Here is a 22554-nt window from a genome sequence, read left to right as displayed (position 1 = left end):
GACGTTTCTCCCCCACGTGCTGGGAGCTTCTGAAGCTCACTCTCTGCCTCAAATATCGTCCTTGTTCTCTACCTTTGGCTCTTCTCACGTAAACTGAACCACTCGCGGGACACGAGTGAACCTAGGCGGAGACCAATGGATAAATCTAAGCCACTGACAATTCCTCTTTGCCAATTTAATTGTTAAATAATCTCCAGGTAAAAATCACACCCTGTAGTGCAGGGGGCGGCAACCCGCGGCTCTGGAGGCGCATGCAGCTCTTTAAGGACTGCAGTGGTGGCTCTTGAAATAAAAAATAAAATGTCTCTGACCATGGAAGTCCAGTTCACCATGGGAGTCGAGCTTACAATGGAATTCTAGATTTGAAGTTTTCGTGACTGCAAGGGTCTCTTTGTTTTTTTCGGTAAAGTCACGTAGGTGAAAAAGAGAAAATTAATTAAATCACGACGTTTCGGAAGCAACACAAGCAACCGTCATCAGGTGTTGACTGATCCAGCAAAATGTCACACGCCTCAGTAATTTTGTAATTTTTCTCTTTTTTACTTACAATGGAAGTCCAAATTTCGATTTAAAGCTTTCGTGACTGCAGGGATTCATCTTCTTGGTTCTTTCGGTAAAGTCACGTAGAATGGAAATAATAAAATAATAAAAATAAAAGACCAGGTCTGTCGGGGAGACAGCGTCATTCAGACGCTGCCTCCCCGACAGACCTGGTCTTCACCTGAGGACGGCTGCTTGCGTTGTGGCCGAAACGTCGTGAGAATTATTTTATTATGTTTTATTTTTATTATTTTATTATTTCCATTCTCCATGACTTTACCGAAAGAACCAAGCAGATGGAAGTCCAGTTCACCATGGGCAGGGGTCAGCAACCTGTGGCTCCGGATCCACACGTGGCTCATCAAGGACGGTTTCATGACGTTGATTAAAGGACCACACTGTCTCGTATTCACATCCATTGCAGCTCTTGAAATATTGAGGTTTTTGTTTTTTACCGAATTCGAAAAAAAAACCGCTCTTGGTGTTGTTTTGGTTTGCCGACCCTTGCTCGAGTAGGTGTGTGTCGATAAACATGAAAACTCGTACCTACTACGACTTCAATCGTGTTCTTTGTTGACTATTGCTTGATGTTTTGGGCCTTTGGGCCTGTGCTCAGTGCCCGTAATTAAAAAATAACCTCTCTCAAAACACAAATTAACATTTTGAAAACGGGAATTTTTCAAAGCATTTTTTACAAATTTTCTTTTGCTCATGATTGCAGTAATAGTTCTGGTTCTCCAGATAAGCATAATTACAAACGCACTTCAACGCATGAACGGGTTATTGTGTTTGTGAGCAAACGTAGAATGTTGGCGAACGCAGGATGGATTGCAGCCAACTTACGGCAGTTACCCAGCTGTGAAATGCATCATGGAAAAATCCCACACTCCTTAAACCGCAGCAGTAGCAACACCGCCACCACCACCATCACTATTTTTTATTTTACTTTAATCACCATTTGATAATCCACGACTAGATGAAGGCCTCTCCACGCCGTGAAGGTCGTGTGGGTTGTTTGACCATACTTCACCACGACGGTCAGTGCTGGTTAAGTCAATTAAGGGGGAATGATTAAAAAATTACCCACCGGTGATTATAGCTGTGGACGAGGCTCTAATTTATTGCGGACTGCAAACCGCTGTACGGCTGCTAAGTCCCATCAACGCCATCGCCATCAACGTCATCAAGCTCAGCAACAGTAACAAGCAGCAACAAGCCCAATCAACTGAGCACGGAGCTTTAAATCTCAGTTAACATGATTCATGACTAGACTTTTTTTGGGTAGGCCTCGTAATGTGTCGAAATACCCTTCAACGCCTGGCATAGGCAAACAAAAATTGGTTGCGAGAGTTGTCCATCAATTTAGCGGTGGGCTGAAAAAAATTATTGTTGTGTTGTTCCAACGCCTGGGACAGCACCAACCATTTTGATTTGTTTGGCTACGTGGGGTGGTGGAGGGTCATTAAACACAAACTTGGCCAGATAATTGCATGGCCTAACTCAACTGTTAATTGTGAAACGGTAACCTCATTCATATTATTATTTTGCATATTTACCCAGGAAAGCCTCACCGAGTCTCAAGGCTCAGTGAGCAGGGTGCCCGCGGGAGCTGAGATGTTAACTACCCCGCCTGGTATGCAGGAGGTCGTGGCTTCCATCCAGACCTGTCGCCTGCTGTATATTTGGAGTTTGCGATGTCTCTCTCCCTGTGGTCACGTGGATTTTTCTCCAGCTCCTCCGGTTTTTCCCTCCATATTTAGACACGTGACTTTAGGCTATTTGGCTGCAATAAATGTCCACGTGATAAGTCACTTCTATGAGCTATCCTCCAGTATAAATACATATTCAGATTCTAAAAAAGAGCTAAAAAGCTCAGTGGGCATTACCTGGTAAAATAAAAAAATAGTTATTTTGCAGGAGGGTCCTGCCAGGTTTTCACAAGAGGGGGGTAGATGTTACTGCTGTTAGATTGTGTGTTTTTTTTTTATCTATGGGAGGAAACCGGAAAACCTGGAGGAAACCCACGCAAAACAGGGGGAGCAACAAACAAACTCCGCACGGAAAGGTGTCCGAGTTGAGAATCGAATGCAGACCCTTCTTCCTGCGAGGCACGAGCGTTACCACCGTGCCACCTACTCATAATTAGTTCATCATACGTAGACTTTACCGAAAGAACCAAGAGTATGGATCCTTGCAGTCACGAAAACTTCAAGTCGAGAATAGTTAATCATACTCATAGCAGCAACTGCATCGATTCTGCACAGCAGGAATCATGCATTTGTTGCAGCAGCAGCAGCAGCGTTCAACACTGGCCCAGGAGTGGGGGGGGTTCACACACTCACCCAATGAGTGTCTCTTGATGGCTTGAGCACGTTCCTCTTTGTCGAAGTACCACACCGTAATGGCATACCTGCGAAAAGAGTGTTCATTTTGTTAACAAAATGAGTGTTGGCATAATCAAACACCCCCCCCCCCCCCCGTGGGTCACGTGACTCTCTTCTGAAAACACCAGGAGGCTGCAAGAATCGAACCGTCAACTGCGTACGGATCGAGCCTCGTGGCGATGGCGCCCGACTGCCAAGCCCGACTGTCCGTTGTACGGATCTTAGGGAATAGCCGGTAACCAAGCGAGGTGCAATCTGGGTCCGTAGTGTGATGGTCAGCACACTGGACTTGCGATCCAGAGTTCACCGGTTTGAACTCCTGCCGCGGGAGTTTAGGCATTGGGCAATTTTATTAATGTCCCCCCCACCCCACCCCTGTTCACCCAGCAGTATACATAGGAAACTACCACGGTCAAACGACAGGTCGCATGTGTGGTTGGATAAAGTGTGGGTACTCCTATCTTGCCAAGGTGGGGCACCACGGTGGTGAGATGTTAACTACCTCGCCTAGTATACAGGAGGAGGTTGTGGGTTCGATCCCGACCCTGAAACCTGTATATTTGGAGTTTGCGTGTTTCTCCCCGTGGTTGCATGGAAATTTATCCGGGTCCTCTGGGTTTTCCCTTCAGATTTAGAAACATGCCTATAGAGTATTTGGCTGCTATCAATTTCCACATTGATAAAGCAACTTCGTTGAAACGTTGTTAGAACTTTTATTATGTTTTATTTGTATTATTTTATTATTTCCCTTCTACGTGACTTTACCGAATGAACCAAGAATATGGATCCCTGCAGTCACGAAAGCTTTGAATCGAAACTTTGTTGAGCTCTCATTTGTTCGCCAGGTCACTTCTGAAAAAAAGCTATATAGTTCAATCACGGTCTTACCTGGTAGAATAAGAATAGTTTACAGTTTAGTTTCTCTTCCAAGACAAGAATACGATTTACCCTTTCTGGCAATACAGCAGGGATTAAGATGTTCAAACACCCAAGGAATACCTTTTGCAAGAAATCAAGTCTGCATTAAATCACTTTTGGTGACCATGCAAACATGCTCTGATAATATATGCATTGTCTTTGATACTGGCAAAAGGCTCCCGTGATATCGCTGCTCACCCCGAGATATAAATGCTCTGATATGTGCATTGTCTTTGTGCTATTTGCCTTTTGGTGTTCTCCGATCTGACACTGGTGAGACTAGGCCACACAGAGGGCTCTCTCTGGTGTAGGCCAGTCACTTTTAAAGGGTAAAACCTATTTTTATTACACACTTTCATTTAACTCACTCTGTCTGTTGTTGTTGTCGTTGTATCCTCAAATCTTGTAACTCAATTTTAACCCACTTCCCAATGTGGTATCAACTGCAAACTTGGTATACTTATGTCATGCTGATGACAATACTATATTCTATCATAAAAAATAAAAAAACATTTAGACATTCTTTTTTACATGTTATGTTTCGGTTTGGGTCAAATTGTCCACGGTCAACTGACGTTGGCTGTAATTGGCCACGGTCCCTTACGTTATGGCAAGCTTCGGGGCCACTTCCTGGAGTCGTGGAGTTTTTACATTACTAGTACATTTAATAAAAGTGTGTTTTTTTTTAAATATTACTTTTTTTTCATGCTCTTCCAAGACATCTGATCAGTGTGGAAGAGTGGGCCAATCAATATACCCTCTAGAGGGCGCTCTCGTGAGCTCCCTCCAGTGGAGTCCTTGAGTGCAGCAGTCATTATAATAATACTGACATCGCACCCATAATTTGCCAAAACAGATTTTGTTTTTGTTTTTTGGAGCCAGGGACCCCCCCCCCAAACAGTAGCCGTCCCTGTTCCGGCACAAGGTTACTCAGAGCCGGTCCACGAGTGGGCATTAGTCTGCCAGCAGGGCGAGATTCTGAGATGAGGGTTTTTTTAAATCCTTTATATTAAGTTCGCTTGCTTGCTTAGGACCGTGCAAATCTTTCGGTCGTTTTTTAACCCACTTCCCGTGATCAAATCGAGCTGACATTTTCCACACAGACTCGTTGTGCGTGACAATTAATGTTCTTGAAATTTTTTTCCCAAAATTTTACACTTTTTAGGACAAAAATATTATATTTAATTACCAATTGCTTAATTGTGCCATGCAATCATCTGACCCATAGGTGGCAGCCATCTCAAGCCAGAGGACGAGAGGACTCTAGCCGCCACGCATATAAAGGATTTATAGTGAAAAACTTAGTTTTTACGGGTTATACTTGTTCTTTCTCCCAGATGCAATGCTCCAGCACCGCGCCTTTGCATGTTGCACACTCACCGCGTCGAGTACGAAGCCTGCACCTCGTGCGGGTTCCTACGGTCCGACCAGAACAGGAGTAGACGGTCAAATATGGGCTCGATGTCCGCAAACTGTGGCTTTCCCTCGGGGAAAATCCGCAGCACACCACCGTGGACCTGCCACCGTTCCAAACACACACAAAGACAAAGATACCACATATAGCCTCAAGAGACTGTAGGAGCAAGTGCTGTTAGTGAGCACCTATGAAGGCCGGCACGGTACACGAGGGGTGGGTGGCCAACACCGCACCTGGCCACCTTATATATGAAGTATGGGAATTGACGGCAGGAACTTCTTGACGGGTAACACACTTTTATTAAATCCTTTAGGTATCACAATACAACGTGTGGTCTCTCTTCTTCCTCCGACACACTCCACTAATCTCGTGTAAGCTCTAGGCCTCTGGCTACACCCGATACACTTGACTCGTGTAGACCCTATGCCTCTGGCTACACACAATATACTCGACTCGTGTAAGCCCTATGCCTCTGGCTACACAATACACTCGACTCGTGTAAGCCCTATGCCCTGGCTACACATAGTACATTCGGCTCGTGTAGACCTATGGCTACACCCACTACACTCGCCTCTGGGTTACACAGAGTCCCGGTCCCCTTCGGACAGCGGGGCTAGGTACCGCAGGGCTCTAGGTCTTCATCCCCGTCTTCCTTCTTCGCTGGTTACACACTGCCCTTACGCCTGTGTGCATCCCCTTTTATAGCCCCTGCTCACGAGGGACGGAGCTGATGCGGCGTCGACGTGAGCGTCGTTCCTTAATGACCCAATCACGACGCACTCTCTCTACGATCCGCTTTCCCCAGCGCGTGTTAACATTACTCCACCAATCACACTGCGCTGCCACCTGATCACTCCCTCTCAGCGCGTCACCGCCCACAGCCAATCGGTACCCCGTAACCCACGACCCCGCGCTGACCCCTGATCCTCCACCGTCAGCGCGCGTCACCACCTACACAGCCAATCATCACGCACTGTGCATACGATCCTTAATCCCAGCGCGTATCACCTCTACATCACCCCCTCCCACATAGCTTGCAGCCGGCCCGGCTGTTAACCTACAACACAACATAACGCAACGCAGTAATAAAGAACTCCACCTCCCAGTGTGCCCCGTAACACAACAACAACAACATAACACAACCTTAAATATGAAGCAATATACAGCCCGACGAACAACACAATAAAAGCGAACACCGTAAAACGAACGCGCCAAGTGTCACTGTGACCCACGCAGTGCCGAGGCGCTCCGGCTGCCTCGACTCCGCACGTGGTAGGTTACACAAAGTAGCGCGACCTAGCGCGAGTCCGTCTGGCCGGTCCGTCGTATGGAACGGGACGTTGGCGACCGTCCGGTGTCTCCGGCAGCTCTAGACGGCACGGGTCGGGCCTGGAAGGACCGGCCCCGCCGTGAAGATCCGGCCGCCGGTGGTCGGCAGCAGTCAGTTCCGAGACACCTGGGAGCGGATCAGGCGGAGACATGTGAGGAGCAGGCAAGGACAATTCCCCCTCAGGGTCGTCGGTCACGTCACATGCTCGGCCCTCACGACACAAGGGGAGGCCATACGGAGGCGAGAACGGTTTCAGTCGGGAGGGGTGGACGTACCAACGGCGTTTCCCCCATTTTATCTGAACGCACTGGGGGCGTGCCACCCGCACGACCTCCACGGGTCCCCGCCACGGCTTCAACAATTTAGGCGACGTGGCCAAAGGTGCCTGAGGGCAATGCAGCCAGGCCTTGTCACCTGGTTCCCAATTGTGCACGGACACCTTCCGTGCCCGCAACCGCTCGTTCGCAATTTGGCGAGCCCGCGAATTAAGCCGTGCGGCCTCCCTTGCCTCTGTCAGTTTATGAATATTAAATTTAATATGCTCTGCCAATTTAGAATTAGTTCGTGGTGCGGGCAGACCCAGCTGCGTTTCCATGGGCGGGTCGGCTTCCCGACCGTACATTAGAAAAAACGGGGAAAACCCCGTAGCTGCATGGGGGGCCATTCTATACGCGGCAAGGACCCCAGGGACCTGCAGGTCCCAATCAACATGCGACTCACACACCTGCTGGCACAGCATAGAGGTCAATGTCCTGTTAAGCCTCTCCACCATCCCGTCCGTCTGCGGGTGGTACGGGGAGGTACGCACCTTTTTGGTACCCAACAGGTCGCACACCTCCTGCAGTAATTTACTCGAAAAATTTTTCCCTTGGTCAGTCAGCAAGCGTTCGGGAGCCCCCTTGTCCAGGACGTAGCCCTGGACAAAGGCGTCCGTCACAGCCGCCGCCGACTGGTTGGCGAGTGGCCACGCCATAGGCCACCGGGTAAAATATTCGACCCCCACCAACAGGTACTTATTACCCCTAGGCGTGACCGGAAAGGGCCCCAGAATATCGAGTGCAACGAGCTCGTTAGTGCGCGAGACCTGAATAGATTGCAGCGGTGGATTAGCTGCCATGGGCGGTGGTTTCCGTCTGGCGCACTCAACACAACCCTTCAGAATATTCACCACGTCACCCCCCATTCCCGGCCAATAATAGTCACGCTGAAGCAGGGCAAGCGTTTTGTTAACTCCCAAATGCAAGAGGCGTTCGTGTGCGGCCAAGACAACCTTCCCCCTCACAGCAGAAGGCACCACAATCGCATGCCGCCGGGACAAACTGTCCCATCTCATCAACAGGCCCTGCTTAAGCTCGTAGGAGCCAGTTCGGTCGTGGCTACCTTCGGAACCCTCCGTCTTTCGGCGCAATGCCAGCAGGGAGCTGTCCGCCATTTGGAGACGGCCCCACTCAATCAACGACAGTGAGAGCAGCGAGTCCTGACCCCCTGGGGTAGCGGGACCATCCCCAATTGGTGTGCTCGCGGTCGCAACCAACGCCTCCCTACCTTCCGTAACCGGAGGTTTACAGCGCGCCGATCCCGATAAGCACGCACATTTGTGACAAGGCAACAACCGCGACAGGGCATCGGCATTCGTGTGTCGCAACCCTTTACGGTACGTAGTCGTGAACTGATAGTCCTGGAGGACTTCCAACCACCGCGACAATTGGCCCGAGGGCTGGGCAACCCGTAATGAATACTGGAGCGCCGCATGGTCCGTCCGGACCGTGAAATGACGACCATACAGATATGGCCTGAATTGTTGTACAAAAAAAACAATGGCAAGTAGTTCACGACGGGGGACGCAGTAGCGCTGCTCTGCCGGCGACAACACCCTGCTACCATAGGCGACCACCCGTTCGACCCCTCCAACGACTTGGGACAGCACTCCCCCAATGCCCGTGTTGCTAGCATCCGTGTCTAGCAAGAAGGGACTCTCAAAGTCCGGATAGCACAAGGGTGGGGCCCTTACCAAGGCGTCCCGGAGGGAGCAGAATGCAGCCTCCTCCTCCGGTCCCCACCGGAACTTCACTCCTTTTGCCGTTAAAGCGTGCAAGGGCTTTGCAATGGTGGCGAAGTGCTCAACGAATCGGCGATAATACGAAGCAAAACCGATGAAACTGCGCACGTCTGACACTGACGTGGGCGTCGGCCACGAACTGACACAGTCCGTCTTCGCAGGATCGGTAGAAATCCCCGAAGAGTCGACAATGTGACCCAAGTACCTCACGGATTTACGAAAAAGATGGCATTTGGCCGGTTTAAACTTTAATTTAGCCGATCGCATTCGCAAGAACACCCCTCTCAATCGCTGGAGGTGTTCTTCGAACGTTTTACCGAAAACAATGACATCGTCAAGGTAAATGAGGCACGTCTCCCACTGCAAGCCCGACAAAACCAATTCCATAAGACGCTGAAACGTCGCAGGAGAGGAGTGAAGTCCCATGGGTAACCGGTTAAACTGAAACAGGCCCCCTGGAGTCCGGAATGCAGTCTTAGGCTTAGACTCCTCGTCGAGTGGCAACTGCCAAAATCCGGACAATAAATCAAGAGTCGAAAAGTATCGCGCACCGGACAATGCGTCGAGAGACTCGTCCATCCTGGGGAGCGGATACGCGTCGGCCACCGAGATCTTATTCAGGCGGCGGAAATCGACGCAAAATCGCAGGGACCCGTCCTGCTTTTTAACGAGCACAATAGGTGCTCCCCAAGGACTGGAAGAAGGCGAAATAATGTCGGCTTCCAGCATATCGTTAACTGCCGACTGAACATGTTCCTTCTCAGCAGGACTCAGTCGGAAGGGATTTTGCCTGACCGGTGCCGCATCGCCCGTTTCAATGTGGTGGCGTAGCAGGTCCGTGCATCCGATATCATACTTATGTTTACTGAAGACATCCGAAAATTCAATCAGCAACCCGCGCAACGCACCCAACTGTAGCGCTGACAAATCGTCAGAGTCCGCGCACAGCATATCAATCCAATCTAGGTCCTCCTTTGATGGTACGCTATTCGTGGGGCTCGGATCAGCCTGCGCAACCAGCCTCTCCTCCGCAGGGACCCGTGCCGCGTGAGCCAGCACGGTGCCCTGCTGAATGACGGCCGGCCGCGCCCCAGCGTTTAAAACCATGACAAACGGATCCCTGTCTGCCCCAACCAAAGTGTGAGCCACCGATAAATCGAGACCTCCAACAGCCCTATTAGAAGGACCCAAAAGCATGGCCTGTTCCGAGGCCTCCTTCCCCCATGGCTTCCGTAACCGGAGGGGAATCAACATTTGTGAACCCGGGGGCACGTGCACGGTCTGTGTTGCTAACGCCTGAATGGTAGCGCACGCCGTCCGAATTACATTAGGGCTCGTCAAAAATGAAATACGGCGACCCGATGGTAGTTCAATGCAACGCTGATCAATGAGAATTTTGATGGGCATTTTCGCCAAAAAATCAGTGCCCAATAGGCAAGGAACCGCCAGGGAAGATGAAACGAAAACGGGTCCCGACAATTTGATATCACCAATGCAAATGGACGCCCTAATCTGACCGATAATGCCCAACGATCCCCCGTTAGCGGCGTAAAATGGCACATCCACCGGAAGAAGCGGACGACATTGTACCGGGAGAATATTATAAATGAGATCCGAAATAATAGTCGCCGATGCCCCCGTGTCCACTAACACCCTGACCTCGACCCCATCAATCGATCCGGTAACGACGGATGAACCCGCTGAGGCAGCCACTATTCTGTGCCCCAATTCCGACCATTTAATGTCTCCCCGGTCCCGGCCGAACCCCCCTCTCCGAACCGAATCCCCGAACTCTACTCGGCTCTCCCTCGTCGCAACGCGACGACCCATACGTGTCGAGTATGCGGGCCAAGCATGTGAGGTGCCGCGACTTGCCGGGGTTTGCAGTGATGACTTGGGGCCTTGGTCGTCGTCCAGCCGAGGTCCCATGGCGCGCTGACGTGGGGCGCGGCAACCGGAGGCCACGTGGCCACGAAGGCCGCAGTTATAGCAGGTGATGACAGTAGTCGGAGATCTCGGTTGCTCCAGCTTGCGGGCCGCTCGCAGAGGCGAACGACCCCCCGACCTCCAGTCCCCCGCTCGTCCCGCGATGAACGCGTCCTCTCGTGGGCTGACGACTTGGGGCACGGTGTCAACCGGACCCGGAGTTGAGGCCACGGCAGCGTTGCAGACGACCCCCTGCTTTCGTTGAAGGACCTCGTGCGCTTGCATGCTCGTGGCGACCCGTAATGAAGAAATATCGGTGTCGTCGGCCGTGTTGATGGGGACCCCCAGGTCCTGCGCCAACTTGAGCAGCTGCTCCAAAACCATCGCATCTTGGCCCTCCTCGTCCATACGAGGGAACGCGGCGTCAGCGAGAGCGAGCAACGCCGTGCGGTAGGCGAGCACGGTCTCCGTGTCCGCCTTCCGTCTTGCGTAGAAATGATGGCGGCACGCCGAGGGAGGACCGTAGACTTTGGCCATGAGAGCCAGCGCATCCTTGAGCGTGGAGCGGTCCGACCTGCGTGCGGACGTGAAGGCCGCGAGCGCGTTGTCGTCCAGCATGGCAGGCAGTGCCCGCAGTGCCGTAGCGTCGGACCAGGCGGACATCTCTTGATGCGCCAAAAATCTGCGCTGAAATTGGCTCCAATCCCCGCCTTCCGCCTTGAATGCTGACAACGTGGGAAGGCGCTGCTGAAAGATAAAGTCGTCCTCCTCCTCGTGCTTCCTCTCTGCCCCCCCGTCGGTGTGTAAGATGGCGGCCCCAGTGGCGGGTGTGTGATGGCGGTCCGCCGCGCGCGTTGGTGACGTCAGCGGCCGCGCATGGAGAACCGCTGCCACGTGGTGATGGCCGTTCCCGCCAAAAGTTGGAGCGGATGAAATGGCGGGAATCGCCAAATCGTTTTGGCGGGAATCTGCAGGGCGACCCTGTAGCACGTCGGCCGCCGTCCCCGCTCCTCCCGACGAGCTGATCTCCGCCAAGATGGACGCGGCGGCGAGCAGCAGCTCCGCCAGACGGGAGTGTGCCTCGCGAAGCACGGTGTCAGTCCCCCGTCGCTCGACCGGCGCCGTCGGTGGATCCTGCCCCGTGGGCAGCTCCTCTTCCTCACCCCCTGATGCCCGCTGGCCCGCGTCGTCGAGGTTGTCCTCGTGGTCAATCCCGTGGGTCCGACGGTTCCTCCTTGTATCCATGCTTGGAGGACCGTTTCACTTCTGACGCCAGTTGAAGTATGGGAATTGACGGCAGGAACTTCTTGACGGGTAACACACTTTTATTAAATCCTTTAGGTATCACAATACAACGTGTGGTCTCTCTTCTTCCTCCGACACACTCCACTAATCTCGTGTAGACCCTATGCCTCTGGCTACACACAATATACTCGACTCGTGTAAGCCCTATGCCTCTGGCTACACAATACACTCGACTCGTGTAAGCCCTATGCCCTGGCTACACATAGTACATTCGGCTCGTGTAGACCTATGGCTACACCCACTACACTCGCCTCTGGGTTACACAGAGTCCCGGTCCCCTTCGGACAGCGGGGCTAGGTACCGCAGGGCTCTAGGTCTTCATCCCCGTCTTCCTTCTTCGCTGGTTACACACTGCCCTTACGCCTGTGTGCATCCCCTTTTATAGCCCCTGCTCACGAGGGACGGAGCTGATGCGGCGTCGACGTGAGCGTCGTTCCTTAATGACCCAATCACGACGCACTCTCTCTACGATCCGCTTTCCCCAGCGCGTGTTAACATTACTCCACCAATCACACTGCGCTGCCACCTGATCACTCCCTCTCAGCGCGTCACCGCCCACAGCCAATCGGTACCCCGTAACCCACGACCCCGCGCTGACCCCTGATCCTCCACCGTCAGCGCGCGTCACCACCTACACAGCCAATCATCACGCACTGTGCATACGATCCTTAATCCCAGCGCGTATCACCTCTACATATATACACACAAAAAAAGGCAGAGATATCCTGTAAAGGCTTCACAGACTATAGTAGTAGGTTTTTACCCTTTCAACTGGTACAAAAACTGACACCTTTATACAAGGGCAGTGCATATCATCATCATCAGAGTTGTTTCTTTTTGTTTGCATTTTGACTGCTTGTGTTGTGGTTATTGCAAACATGATGCCTTGTATAAAGGTGTCAGTTTTTGTACCAGTTGAAAGGGTAAAAACCTACTACTATATTTTCCCACTGGTAAAGGAGATGTCTCATAGTGCTTCACAGACTGTTGGGGCAAGTGCTGTTATCAAGCGTCTATGAAGGTCAGCACGGCACACGAGGGTGTGAGTGGCCAGCACCACTCCCGGCCGCCTTTGTCTCCCTCGTGTTGATGTTGACACACCGCACCAGGTACTCATTTGAGTTAACAAAGACAAAAACACACACACCTAAACAAAATTGTCACCACTTGTCATTGCCTATTTTATTTTAAACCACTGCTGGATGAATGTTCGTCTCGTGCGACCACACGGGCACAACCACAGCTCCCCGGCGCGTTTTCGTGTTGTACCGCGTGGTGTTCATCACGATGCCCGACGTTTCGCTCTGCGTTCCGGAAGCTTCTTCACTCACTCATTCATTCATTCCCTCCTGGAACGCGGAGTGAAGTGTGGACACACACACACACACACTGCAAGGCTATCCAGCAGAAGCAATGAATACCCACGCAGTGCTAACGATATCGGTCGCTCCAGTCGCTGAGACGTATGTACGTACGCTAAACTTCGCTCGCACCATACATCGCCAACCGCGCTAATCGGAGGTGCGGGGGAAGGACAACAAATTTAACACAAAAAGCAGTTTGAAAGAATTATTATCGTCAGGGCCACTCGGATTCTTCGCTATTACACCAATTAGAGTCGCCAATTGGTGTAATAGCTCCTATCGCCGGGACAGGAAGACAATGCGGAGTGGGCAGCGGCACGGGGCCCTGGGAGGTGGGGGGGGGCGTGGGAGCGGGGATCCATGTCCTCGCTGACCTTAGGATCCCATCTCTCGGTCGCGCAATCTTTCCATCGGTGACGTGGGTACGAGCCGGTCCCGCACGTAAGCCGGGCACACGCAGCTCCCGCTCAGAGCCTCCTCGCACCCAATTATTTGTTTTGCTTGGACATTCTTTTTCACATTAGCAGTCCCCCCCCACCCCCCTCTCTCTCTTCCTCTTTTTGTGCGAGGCCGGACGTCGTGGCGGCGCACGAGTGGTTCAACCTATGCCTCATGCTTGTGTGTGCGCGTGTACCCTGGGGAGTTTTAAGTGCCGTGCAGCTCTCCGACGTGTTTTCGGGTCGTACAGCGAGTTCTTGACCACGGGGACCGCCGTTTTGTACGCATTTAAGTCAGTCATCTCAGATCGGTCAACCGATGGCACCTGGTTTTGTCCCATGCCCTCCTGCCAGCGGGCGTTCGACACTTCACGTGGTCTTAAAGTGGTCTTACATAGCCTGGCACAAGCCCCGTGGTGACATCACCGCCACTTAGTGGCGAATGGCGGTTGCTGTTATGCTGAACTTCTTTCGCACAGTACATAGCCAAGCATACTAATCGAAGGTGCGTGTTCCACTGGCATGTGCTCAATAATTGACTTAAAAAAAATCTACACATGTAGAGAACCGCAGAGCTTGGGCAATTGTTGGCACCGGCTCACCGTGTGGGCTGCCTTCCCACTAGGCTGCGATCCCTCCTCACGCCTCCGGGCAAATGCTGTGCGGCGCGTTACACGATGCAATTCTTCTTATACTAATAGGGGTTTTCCCCTTTTTTCTGGCAACAAAACTGACACCTTTTGCATTTGACTGCAAGTATTGTGGTTAATGTAAACATGATTCCTTGTAAAAGGTGTCAGTTTTGTTGCCAGAAAAAAAAGGGGAAAACCCCTATTAGTATATTTTGGTACTGGCAAAGGAGGTTCCCATGATGATGCAATTCTTCTTCTTTGCCTTCTTCGTCAAGTTTTTTTTTCCAAAGAACACAGGATGAGATGTTACTATCCTTTGTGCAAGCACTTCCAAGAGTTCATGAACAGTGAGCCTGGTGAAATTTGGGGAGCGCATCGTCAGTAGTGACCCTTTGGTTCCTAGGGTGTTTCGGCCTTTCATACTATACACCCTCCCCAAAGGCGGCCAGCGACAGGGTGATCAATCCTACGCTTGCGTCCCATTCCCAATTAGTCATAGGAGTTGCCTTGTTGTTGGTAGCCAACATCCCATGGGACTATGAAATTAATTCGGACGTTTCGCTTCATGTGCTGGGAGCTTATTCGGGGGAATTTCATTCAGATATGGAGTTGAATTCAGTTCCTGCACAAGAGTTCCAGCACGAGGAGGGAAATGAAGCGGTTGATCTCGCTCGCCGATGTTTTCAGGGCGTACCGCGCAAGTCCGGCACGTTTTCGGATGTTTTGATCCACCTCCTTATGAGCCTTTTCTTTATTGTAATCTTGGTTTAGCTTTGTTGTTGTTGTTGTTGTTACCAATTGCAATCCCCTTGCTCCATTCAAGTCATACAATGAGATGTGCGCATTTACGTTTGAGATGTGCGTAGCTAGCAGTGCATCATGCCGTGTCAGAGAAGGCTCCACGAAGATGAGATGACAAAACGGAGATCTCAAGTCCCTTCAAGAGGCCCCTTTTAGCCACACTTTGGCCACACTCTTTTAATATTCCCTGCAACGAGTGTTCGGCGCATGTAAATCAAACCGAAATTGTCAATTCTTGTAGATAATGTAAACTGATTTTAGTGACAATGGGCATTTAATTATTTGTGTTGTACAGTCATTATTGGTAACCAGGCTAAGGCCATCAACTCGTTAGACTTCAGATACCGGTTTAACCATGGGCAGATGAAAACTGGATATGAAAGCGAGGGGATATCAACGACGCCAACTTCCGACGCTCTGACCCTCTGGCATTTTACATTTAAACACAAAACCTGGGTCTTGAATCTTTATCAACTCTGAGTTGATTCTGTTTAAATAACCTGGACAGGCGAGGCTGTCTAGGGCGGCGAATGTCGACGGATTCCAACCGCGAACCTCGGCAACAAGTTGGCGAACTCGCTTCCGCTGGACCACAGTCACCGCCCATCATTTCCTCACCGTCACGGTGAATCCTACAAGCATGCATTACGGTATCACCGTAGTTTGGGTCGATTCATATTATCGAAGTCATAAAAAAAATTCACCTGTTAAAATTGCTTCTTGCGCTCACGATCCCAACGCTTCAAATCGTCACAACCCCAGTCGCCGGTTGGGGTTGTGACGGTAGAGGGTGACTCGTTAGAAAGCCTTTACTTTGCGCACTCGAGGGGTGGAGGGGGGTCGAAGGGGGGTGCGGAGGAGAGGCTGGGCAAGTGCAGCTAACGTCGTCACTTCCACCTTCCCAACGGGGGCACCCCACCCACGGCTGCCAGAGGCACGGGAGGAAATGTGCCATCAATCATCTCCCGCTGCCGTGACGGCTTATTGGACGGCCCCAAACTTGAGAGAAAACCTTCGCGCACGTACGTCCCAAAATTCCACGCACGGCTACTCAAGGCTGCTGCCGTGCAGGGCTGAGATGCGACCAAAACAGCGGAGGTTAGTGGTTATAATAAGGCCAGATAGCATCAATGGCACCTACGGGCAGACCATACCCATCTGTCAAACATAGCACCTTCGCGATAGCTTTGCACTACAAGAATGGCAAGAATGTATCAAAAAGTAATTATCATTAAATTCATATTCCTTTAGACGCTCCCAGCACATGGAGAGAAATGACACATCATTCGGAACAACACAAAAAGACTTGGGAGGATCGTACGCATTTTTAAACCAGAGTGACTTCAAGGTGAGCCCTTGCTCATAAGTTCTTGGCTGGCATTGAAAAATAAAATGTTGTGCACAATTCTTACAACCGATGCGACGGTTTACAGTCGGCGGTTTCTGCACCGTGCATGCAAATTCCCAGCGTTTTTCGTACACTACACGAGATGCGATCAACATTGCAGCTGATGGCGGAACAGATAGCGTAAACAGCGCACGGCCTTCCTGTTTCTTAATGGATAAGGAGCTAAATTCATTGTTTTTCCTTCAATCGCTCGCAGATAAGGGGTGCCACAGATTGGCTTTTCGCCGGGGGCAAAACAACTCGCAAAATCCATACTTGCGGCGATGAATTTGCAAAAAATTTGCGTACGATATTTCCCCAGGCTCTATGACCAAATCACCCAGAATGCATCCGTCCGATTACGTCACATCTCGGAAAGACAATCCGGTTTGAGCCTGGACCGCGCTTGGATGGGTGCTGTAGGCTGCTGCGGGGCTACGTTGTTGTCAGCAGAGAAAGGTGCAGCAAAACTAACAGTTATATGTATGACGTAGCCAACCGTTCTAATTGGAGGTGCGGGGAAAAAAAGGGTGTGCTGTACTATGCTCGAATGTCTATATTCCCGCCTCACCCAAACCCTGCATGGACCAGCATGGTAACAGTACGGTATCATAACCCCCATGAGCCGCACGGAGTTTGAGAGTCCTTCATTCAGCAGTGGACAAATAACCCCTCGGACCTGATAATGCACGTTTGTGTTAGCTGGAACCATTAGATGGTTGTGCTTTTGACAAATGTGAGAGATTTGGCGCTCAACACTGGGACCCCGTCAGCGGGAGTTTTTCCAGAAATGAAGGGATTTTTTGTGCTATTGAGCATCAAACAACGTTGTGGTGGTGGTGGCGGCGTGAAAATGCTACACACGTTACCAAATGCACGTGTCAAACCCTTTTGTCAAGCCACCGTTGGATGAGGGCCTCCTCATGCCGTGATGGGTCGTGGGGGTTGTTTGACCATGCTTCACCATGCTTGTCATTATGAGCGCGTGAAGGCGGTGGTGTGTGCTCGCAGAGGCATTATAGAAAGGCGGAGCTATTATCGTTCCGAACAATGCCAACCAGTTGCACATTGTTGTCTGACGTTGGTGCAAAAACAAAAATGATAATAATTTACGGCCCTTTGTTGAATCCACTTCTGAAGGAAGGCCTCTCCCAAAGTGAATTTCCAAAGATGTCAAATATAGGGCCGGCATTGAAAACAATAACACAATTTACATGTACATCGAGGCTGATCCATTCACAGATACCCTACTGCCCACTGATATTTAATGACTCCCTTACTTTATTTCTCCACAGCTGATTGAATATGCTGTGATCGACGGCTAAATATTTCTTTACAGAGGATGGTGCTAAAATATTTAACACGTGTATTGAGATTGCATACCTGTCAACCCCCCTTATCAGTGCCCTACCTATTTACAGACCAATTCAGATCTTATTGGTCACCCCGTGGCCCTTATAAAATCTCAACTTTCATCCTACAAAGTCCCATCACAAGGGAGAAACACAAACAAACAGCCACTTTTTGTGTGCCCGTATTGAAACGGCTGTATGCCGTATGGACCTTAAAATTCTATTTCCCTGTACAAGAATATGGGTAAAGCGTACGAGTTGATAGGTGTGAGATTGATGGAGGCGATTTTTTTTGTCAACAAATTATTAGTTTTTTCTGCTGCTGCTTTGGGTAGTAGTGTGCAAATATACAAACAACAACAAACAACAGCAACTCACTCAACACATTTGTCAATAACACTGCGGCCTTCAATGGAAATAAATGTGTAGCAGGCGACGTTTCAGGCAATGGACCTTCTTCATAGCACAAGGTCCATTTCCTTAAAAGTCACCTATGATGTATTTTTGCATTGAAGGCCGCAGCATTATAGACAAATGTATTGAGTTGTTAAAATTATTATTGTTGTTGTTGCTCTTCGAGTGGGCTATTTATAAATGGATTACCACGTGGTGTTTTTTTTGTAACAGATTAATGCACCAAACTGAAAATTGCACCGAATCCCTTTGACATTTGTGGTGGTTACGGCTTGCCAATGTATATTTACATTCTCACCAAATTGTTGTTTTCCTTTGGCAGAATATACCAGACCCCCCCCCACCCCCCATTTGAAAATAAATAAATGTTTAAAGAAATCAAGGAAAAAAATCCGGGTATAAGATTTTCCCCACTCGCCCCTCCCCCCTAACTCCCACCCACTATATGCATTGTGGAGACTTGCACGCCCAACTGTGCGAGTCAACCTCCTCCGCCACATCCTAGCACAGAGGCTCTTAAACCGTGGGTAGGTGCATGCCCACCACCCATGCCTGAGCGACACGGATACCGTGCAGGATAGATTTAGAACGTGCGCAAAGAACGTCAACGGGAGTCGGGTAGGGTATGGGGAGTGGGTTGAGGATCAGTGATTTTGATAGGGGGTCTGCATATACCAGGGCTGCCACACCAAGTATTGGGCTCGTGTTGGGGTCAATCCATATTCACCCAAAACGCATATGACATCATCACATCTCAGCAGTCAAGCAGGGTTAGGGGTTTGGCCAGCGCTTAGGGGAATACCACGCATTACAGGTGCTATAGGCAGTGGGGCTAATCGTGTGCAGCCGAGGACAGTGCCACGAAGTTAATTTCTTCGCTATGCTAAGCTCCACTGACCAGAGTGGTAAAGTACGGTAAAATAACCCCCATGAGCCGCATCGCGTTGGGAGGTCATCATCCAGCAGCGGATAGACAAAGGGGGCTATGTATGCACATGTGCTCAAGTTTATGAGCACGTGGCAAACACGAGTTAATGCAATTGGCCTTGCATCCCTATGGCCAGGTCTGCTAGAAAGGAGTCTCGGGCTCTCAGCGAGGCTTTCCTGAACGAATCAAGGACACGGCCCGTTGTTATTGTTGTTATTTGTCATTGTTGTTGATGTTGTTATTACGCATGTGACCCGCCCTCACTGGGAGAGTGGAGATAACAGGTGCGGTGCGGGGGGGCGACCCACCTTGCTGTCCCAGTTCTTGTTGAGGTAGTAGATGCACGTGACACAGCGGCCGTCCCCGTTTGGGTTGTCCACGTGGCGAACGTAGCCGGCACCTTTCCCTGGGTAACAGGCCACCATGGCCTGGCGACAAGGGGACGCACACACACACGGCAACTGCAGCATTCCATCACCGACCGCCAATGTTCACGGTGACGGAAACAACCGCGCGACTTACGTGCAAGTGTTACGATTGTTACGGAAGAGGAAATTCAAACACGCCGTCTTTAACCGTCCTACGTTTAATCTTGGAACGCTGAGAGGTCACGGTGTCAACGTATGTGCGTACGCATGTATGTTGAACTTATTTCGCAACGTACGTTGCCAACCGTACTCATTGGAGGTGCGGTCAACGCATCATGTCTACAGGATCTCGGCTAGTTCATTGGGAGTTACGTCCGTCAGCATGTGACTACAGACGTCTCTACTCCTTCAAAGCATGTGACGTACACAAGCGTCACAGCGTCGCGTACACCCGTCATTCATTGCGTGCGACGTAGGCAGCACAGCCTGGCTTCTGCAGTTGAAAAAAAACCAAGCTGGGGCCTAGGCTGGCTAATGGCCTCGGCGTGGTTCGGTTGCAGTGGAAAAAGAGGCGGCAGCTGGCCTAGTAAAAGAGCTACTACGCTGCGACCTACATCAGGGCCACTCTGGTGTTTGTGCAGGAGGCCATATCAGGTGAAAATGCCAAAGAGTCAGTGTGTCGTGAAGCTCCCACCCGCTCTGCCTATTGGGCAAGCGTGCGGGCGATATTCAGCCGGCTAAATGAGGCGTGCACCCTCAGCGCTACGAAATAGAAAACAACGAGCAGAAAAATAAAAAATCAACAACAGTGTGCCAGTATCATCGTGGTCTGCGTCAAAGCCTAATGCCTCATGCGACATCCTGCTGGGCATGAGTGAAATGTATAGAGGACAATAATATTTCAGTCTCTTGTTCGGTTCAAACATGTTTTCCCCCCGTTTTATTCCACTTGTCGTAATTCGGTGTCATGAGGTGACGTGTCCATTCGGAACTCTCCCAGAGCAGTGCATCATCAGCCTGTGGGCCGGAGAACAGCCCGTGGAAGGAAACATCCCAGAACTACTTCTGAACCTCCAATGACCCAGTGAGTTGGCGTATTTTCCCACCCACACCTGCAGAAGATGTGCCATTATGTGACCATCAGGGCAATATTTTTTAATTCTCACAACTTCATTGAGTAAAACAAACTAATGAAATACGATGGCTTTTTAACAGCTTTGTACCAATCTCATCCACTCAATTGGCATCACGTAACGGTTACATATTACGATCCTATAACCTACACAAGTTGACCATAAATTGTTTGAATGCACACGACAGCGGTGCATGTGTCTACAGTGAGTAAATAAAAGATTACGAATCAATTGTTTATTGACATTGTTACCGAGCCGCGTGCGTTTTTGTTTACAAATGTCCAGCCCTCGCTTGAAAAAGAACGTTTTACAAGTTTTACAAGTTGGCCATGCAGAGAACTGGAGGCTAGAATGTACTCTTTGTTTCTCCCCAGGCTGCAGAGTGAGTGCCAGAGGTTAGTTAAGCGAGCATAGTATTGCTTATGAACACGTGGTGAATGTAAGGCCCTTTAAATATTGACTTTTTTTTCAAGGCACGTAAATATTTACACGTAATTGTTTTTGATCTGGCCAAGTGGCTCAGCCGTCAAGGTTAGCCGCTTTTGCAATCGGAAGGTCCGTGAGTTCAATTCTCAGTTGGGGTCTATAAAAATAAGTCAACAGTGGTGTGCCTTTAGGTAGACTCTGCCCCGTTCTAGAAATGTGGAATTACCACCAATGGCTCAGGGCTGTAAACATACGAGCACTGTGTCAACGCTCAATTTAGCGTGCGATCACTCGGACGTTAACTTTTGTTTATTTTACGTACAAGGCCCGTCCCGTCAGTCCACTGCTGGAAATTGACCTCTCCACACTGTGAGGGTCGTGGGGGTTGTTAGACCGTACAGAAACTCCTCTGCTTACAAACGAGTTAGGTTCCAGAGGCCTGTTCGTTAAGTCGATTTGCTCCTAGTACAACTTTACCCCTGTCGATTCCAAACATGTTGTACGGCATGTACACTAAACACAGGGAATGGCTCTAAAAGTTATGTAATCTCCTGTAGATGCCACTGACTCTTCACGTTCTGCAGATGTAGATGCCACTGATTCTTCACGTTCTGCAGACGTAGATGCCACTGATTCTTCACGTTTTGCAGATGTAGATGCCACTGGTTCTTCGCGTTCTGCAGATGTAGATGCCACTGGTTCTTCGCGTTCTGCAGATGTAGATGCCACTGGTTCTTCACGTTCTGCAGATGTAGATGCCACTGATTCTTCACGTTCTGCAGATGTAGATGCCACTGATACTTCACGTTCTGTAGATGTAGATGCCACTGATTCTTCACGTTCTGTAGATGTAGATGCCACTGATTCTTCACGTTTTGTAGATGTAGATGCCACCGATTCTTCACGTTCTGCAGATGTAGATGCCGCCACCGCCATCTATTGCGCGGTGGTTTCAACTTACGACTCTCGGTCCAAACAATCAACTGGACATACGGACAGGTTTGTCCTTATCTCTGAAAGTTCGTAAGTAGATGAGTCCCTGTACTTGACTATGCTGATCAATACAAGCAGGTGCAGGTGGGGAGCACAGAAAACACAGCACGATGATGGACTCTGCTGAACTGCCCTTTGCTGCCCGCTAAGTTCGCCCGGCAGCCAATGACAACCTGGCATGCAAGGTGGTCACCAATCGAACCACTATCCAGGATCAACTCTGCTTAGCTTCATAGCTGTGATGAGATCCGGTATATTCGGGGTGATTTGGTGAGGAATGTGAATGTTATGAACAGGGCAGAACACATGTCCTTTTATTAGTACGTAGGTGATTTATGCTATTATGCAATATGTAAAAATCCCGTTTGCGACCGAACATACCAAGCACTTGCCATGGATTCATCTCCAGATAATAGATTACAGCACTGTTGCAATTATGT

The 22554-nt window shown here is 50.1% G+C and overlaps 1 protein-coding gene across 1 annotated transcript in view; it reads right to left on the bottom strand.

Moving 5' to 3' along the window:
- The window catches only part of LOC133356176 (egl nine homolog 1-like), a 54618-nt gene that overhangs the window by 5526 nt on the left and 26538 nt on the right, over nt 1-22554 (bottom strand). The window contains exons 4-6 of the mRNA XM_061573555.1: nt 19503-19622; nt 5223-5359; nt 2883-2950 (exon numbers count right to left, since the gene is read on the bottom strand). Coding sequence (XP_061429539.1) covers nt 2883-2950; nt 5223-5359; nt 19503-19622 — 325 coding nt within the window. The remainder of the gene's footprint in view (nt 1-2882; nt 2951-5222; nt 5360-19502; nt 19623-22554) is intronic.

This window comes from Lethenteron reissneri, chromosome 53, assembly GCF_015708825.2.
Source record: "Lethenteron reissneri isolate LAM-NWPU_2019-01 chromosome 53, ASM1570882v1, whole genome shotgun sequence".
NCBI lineage: Eukaryota > Metazoa > Chordata > Hyperoartia > Petromyzontiformes > Petromyzontidae > Lethenteron > Lethenteron reissneri.
This window is presented reverse-complemented; position numbering and strand designations above follow the sequence as displayed.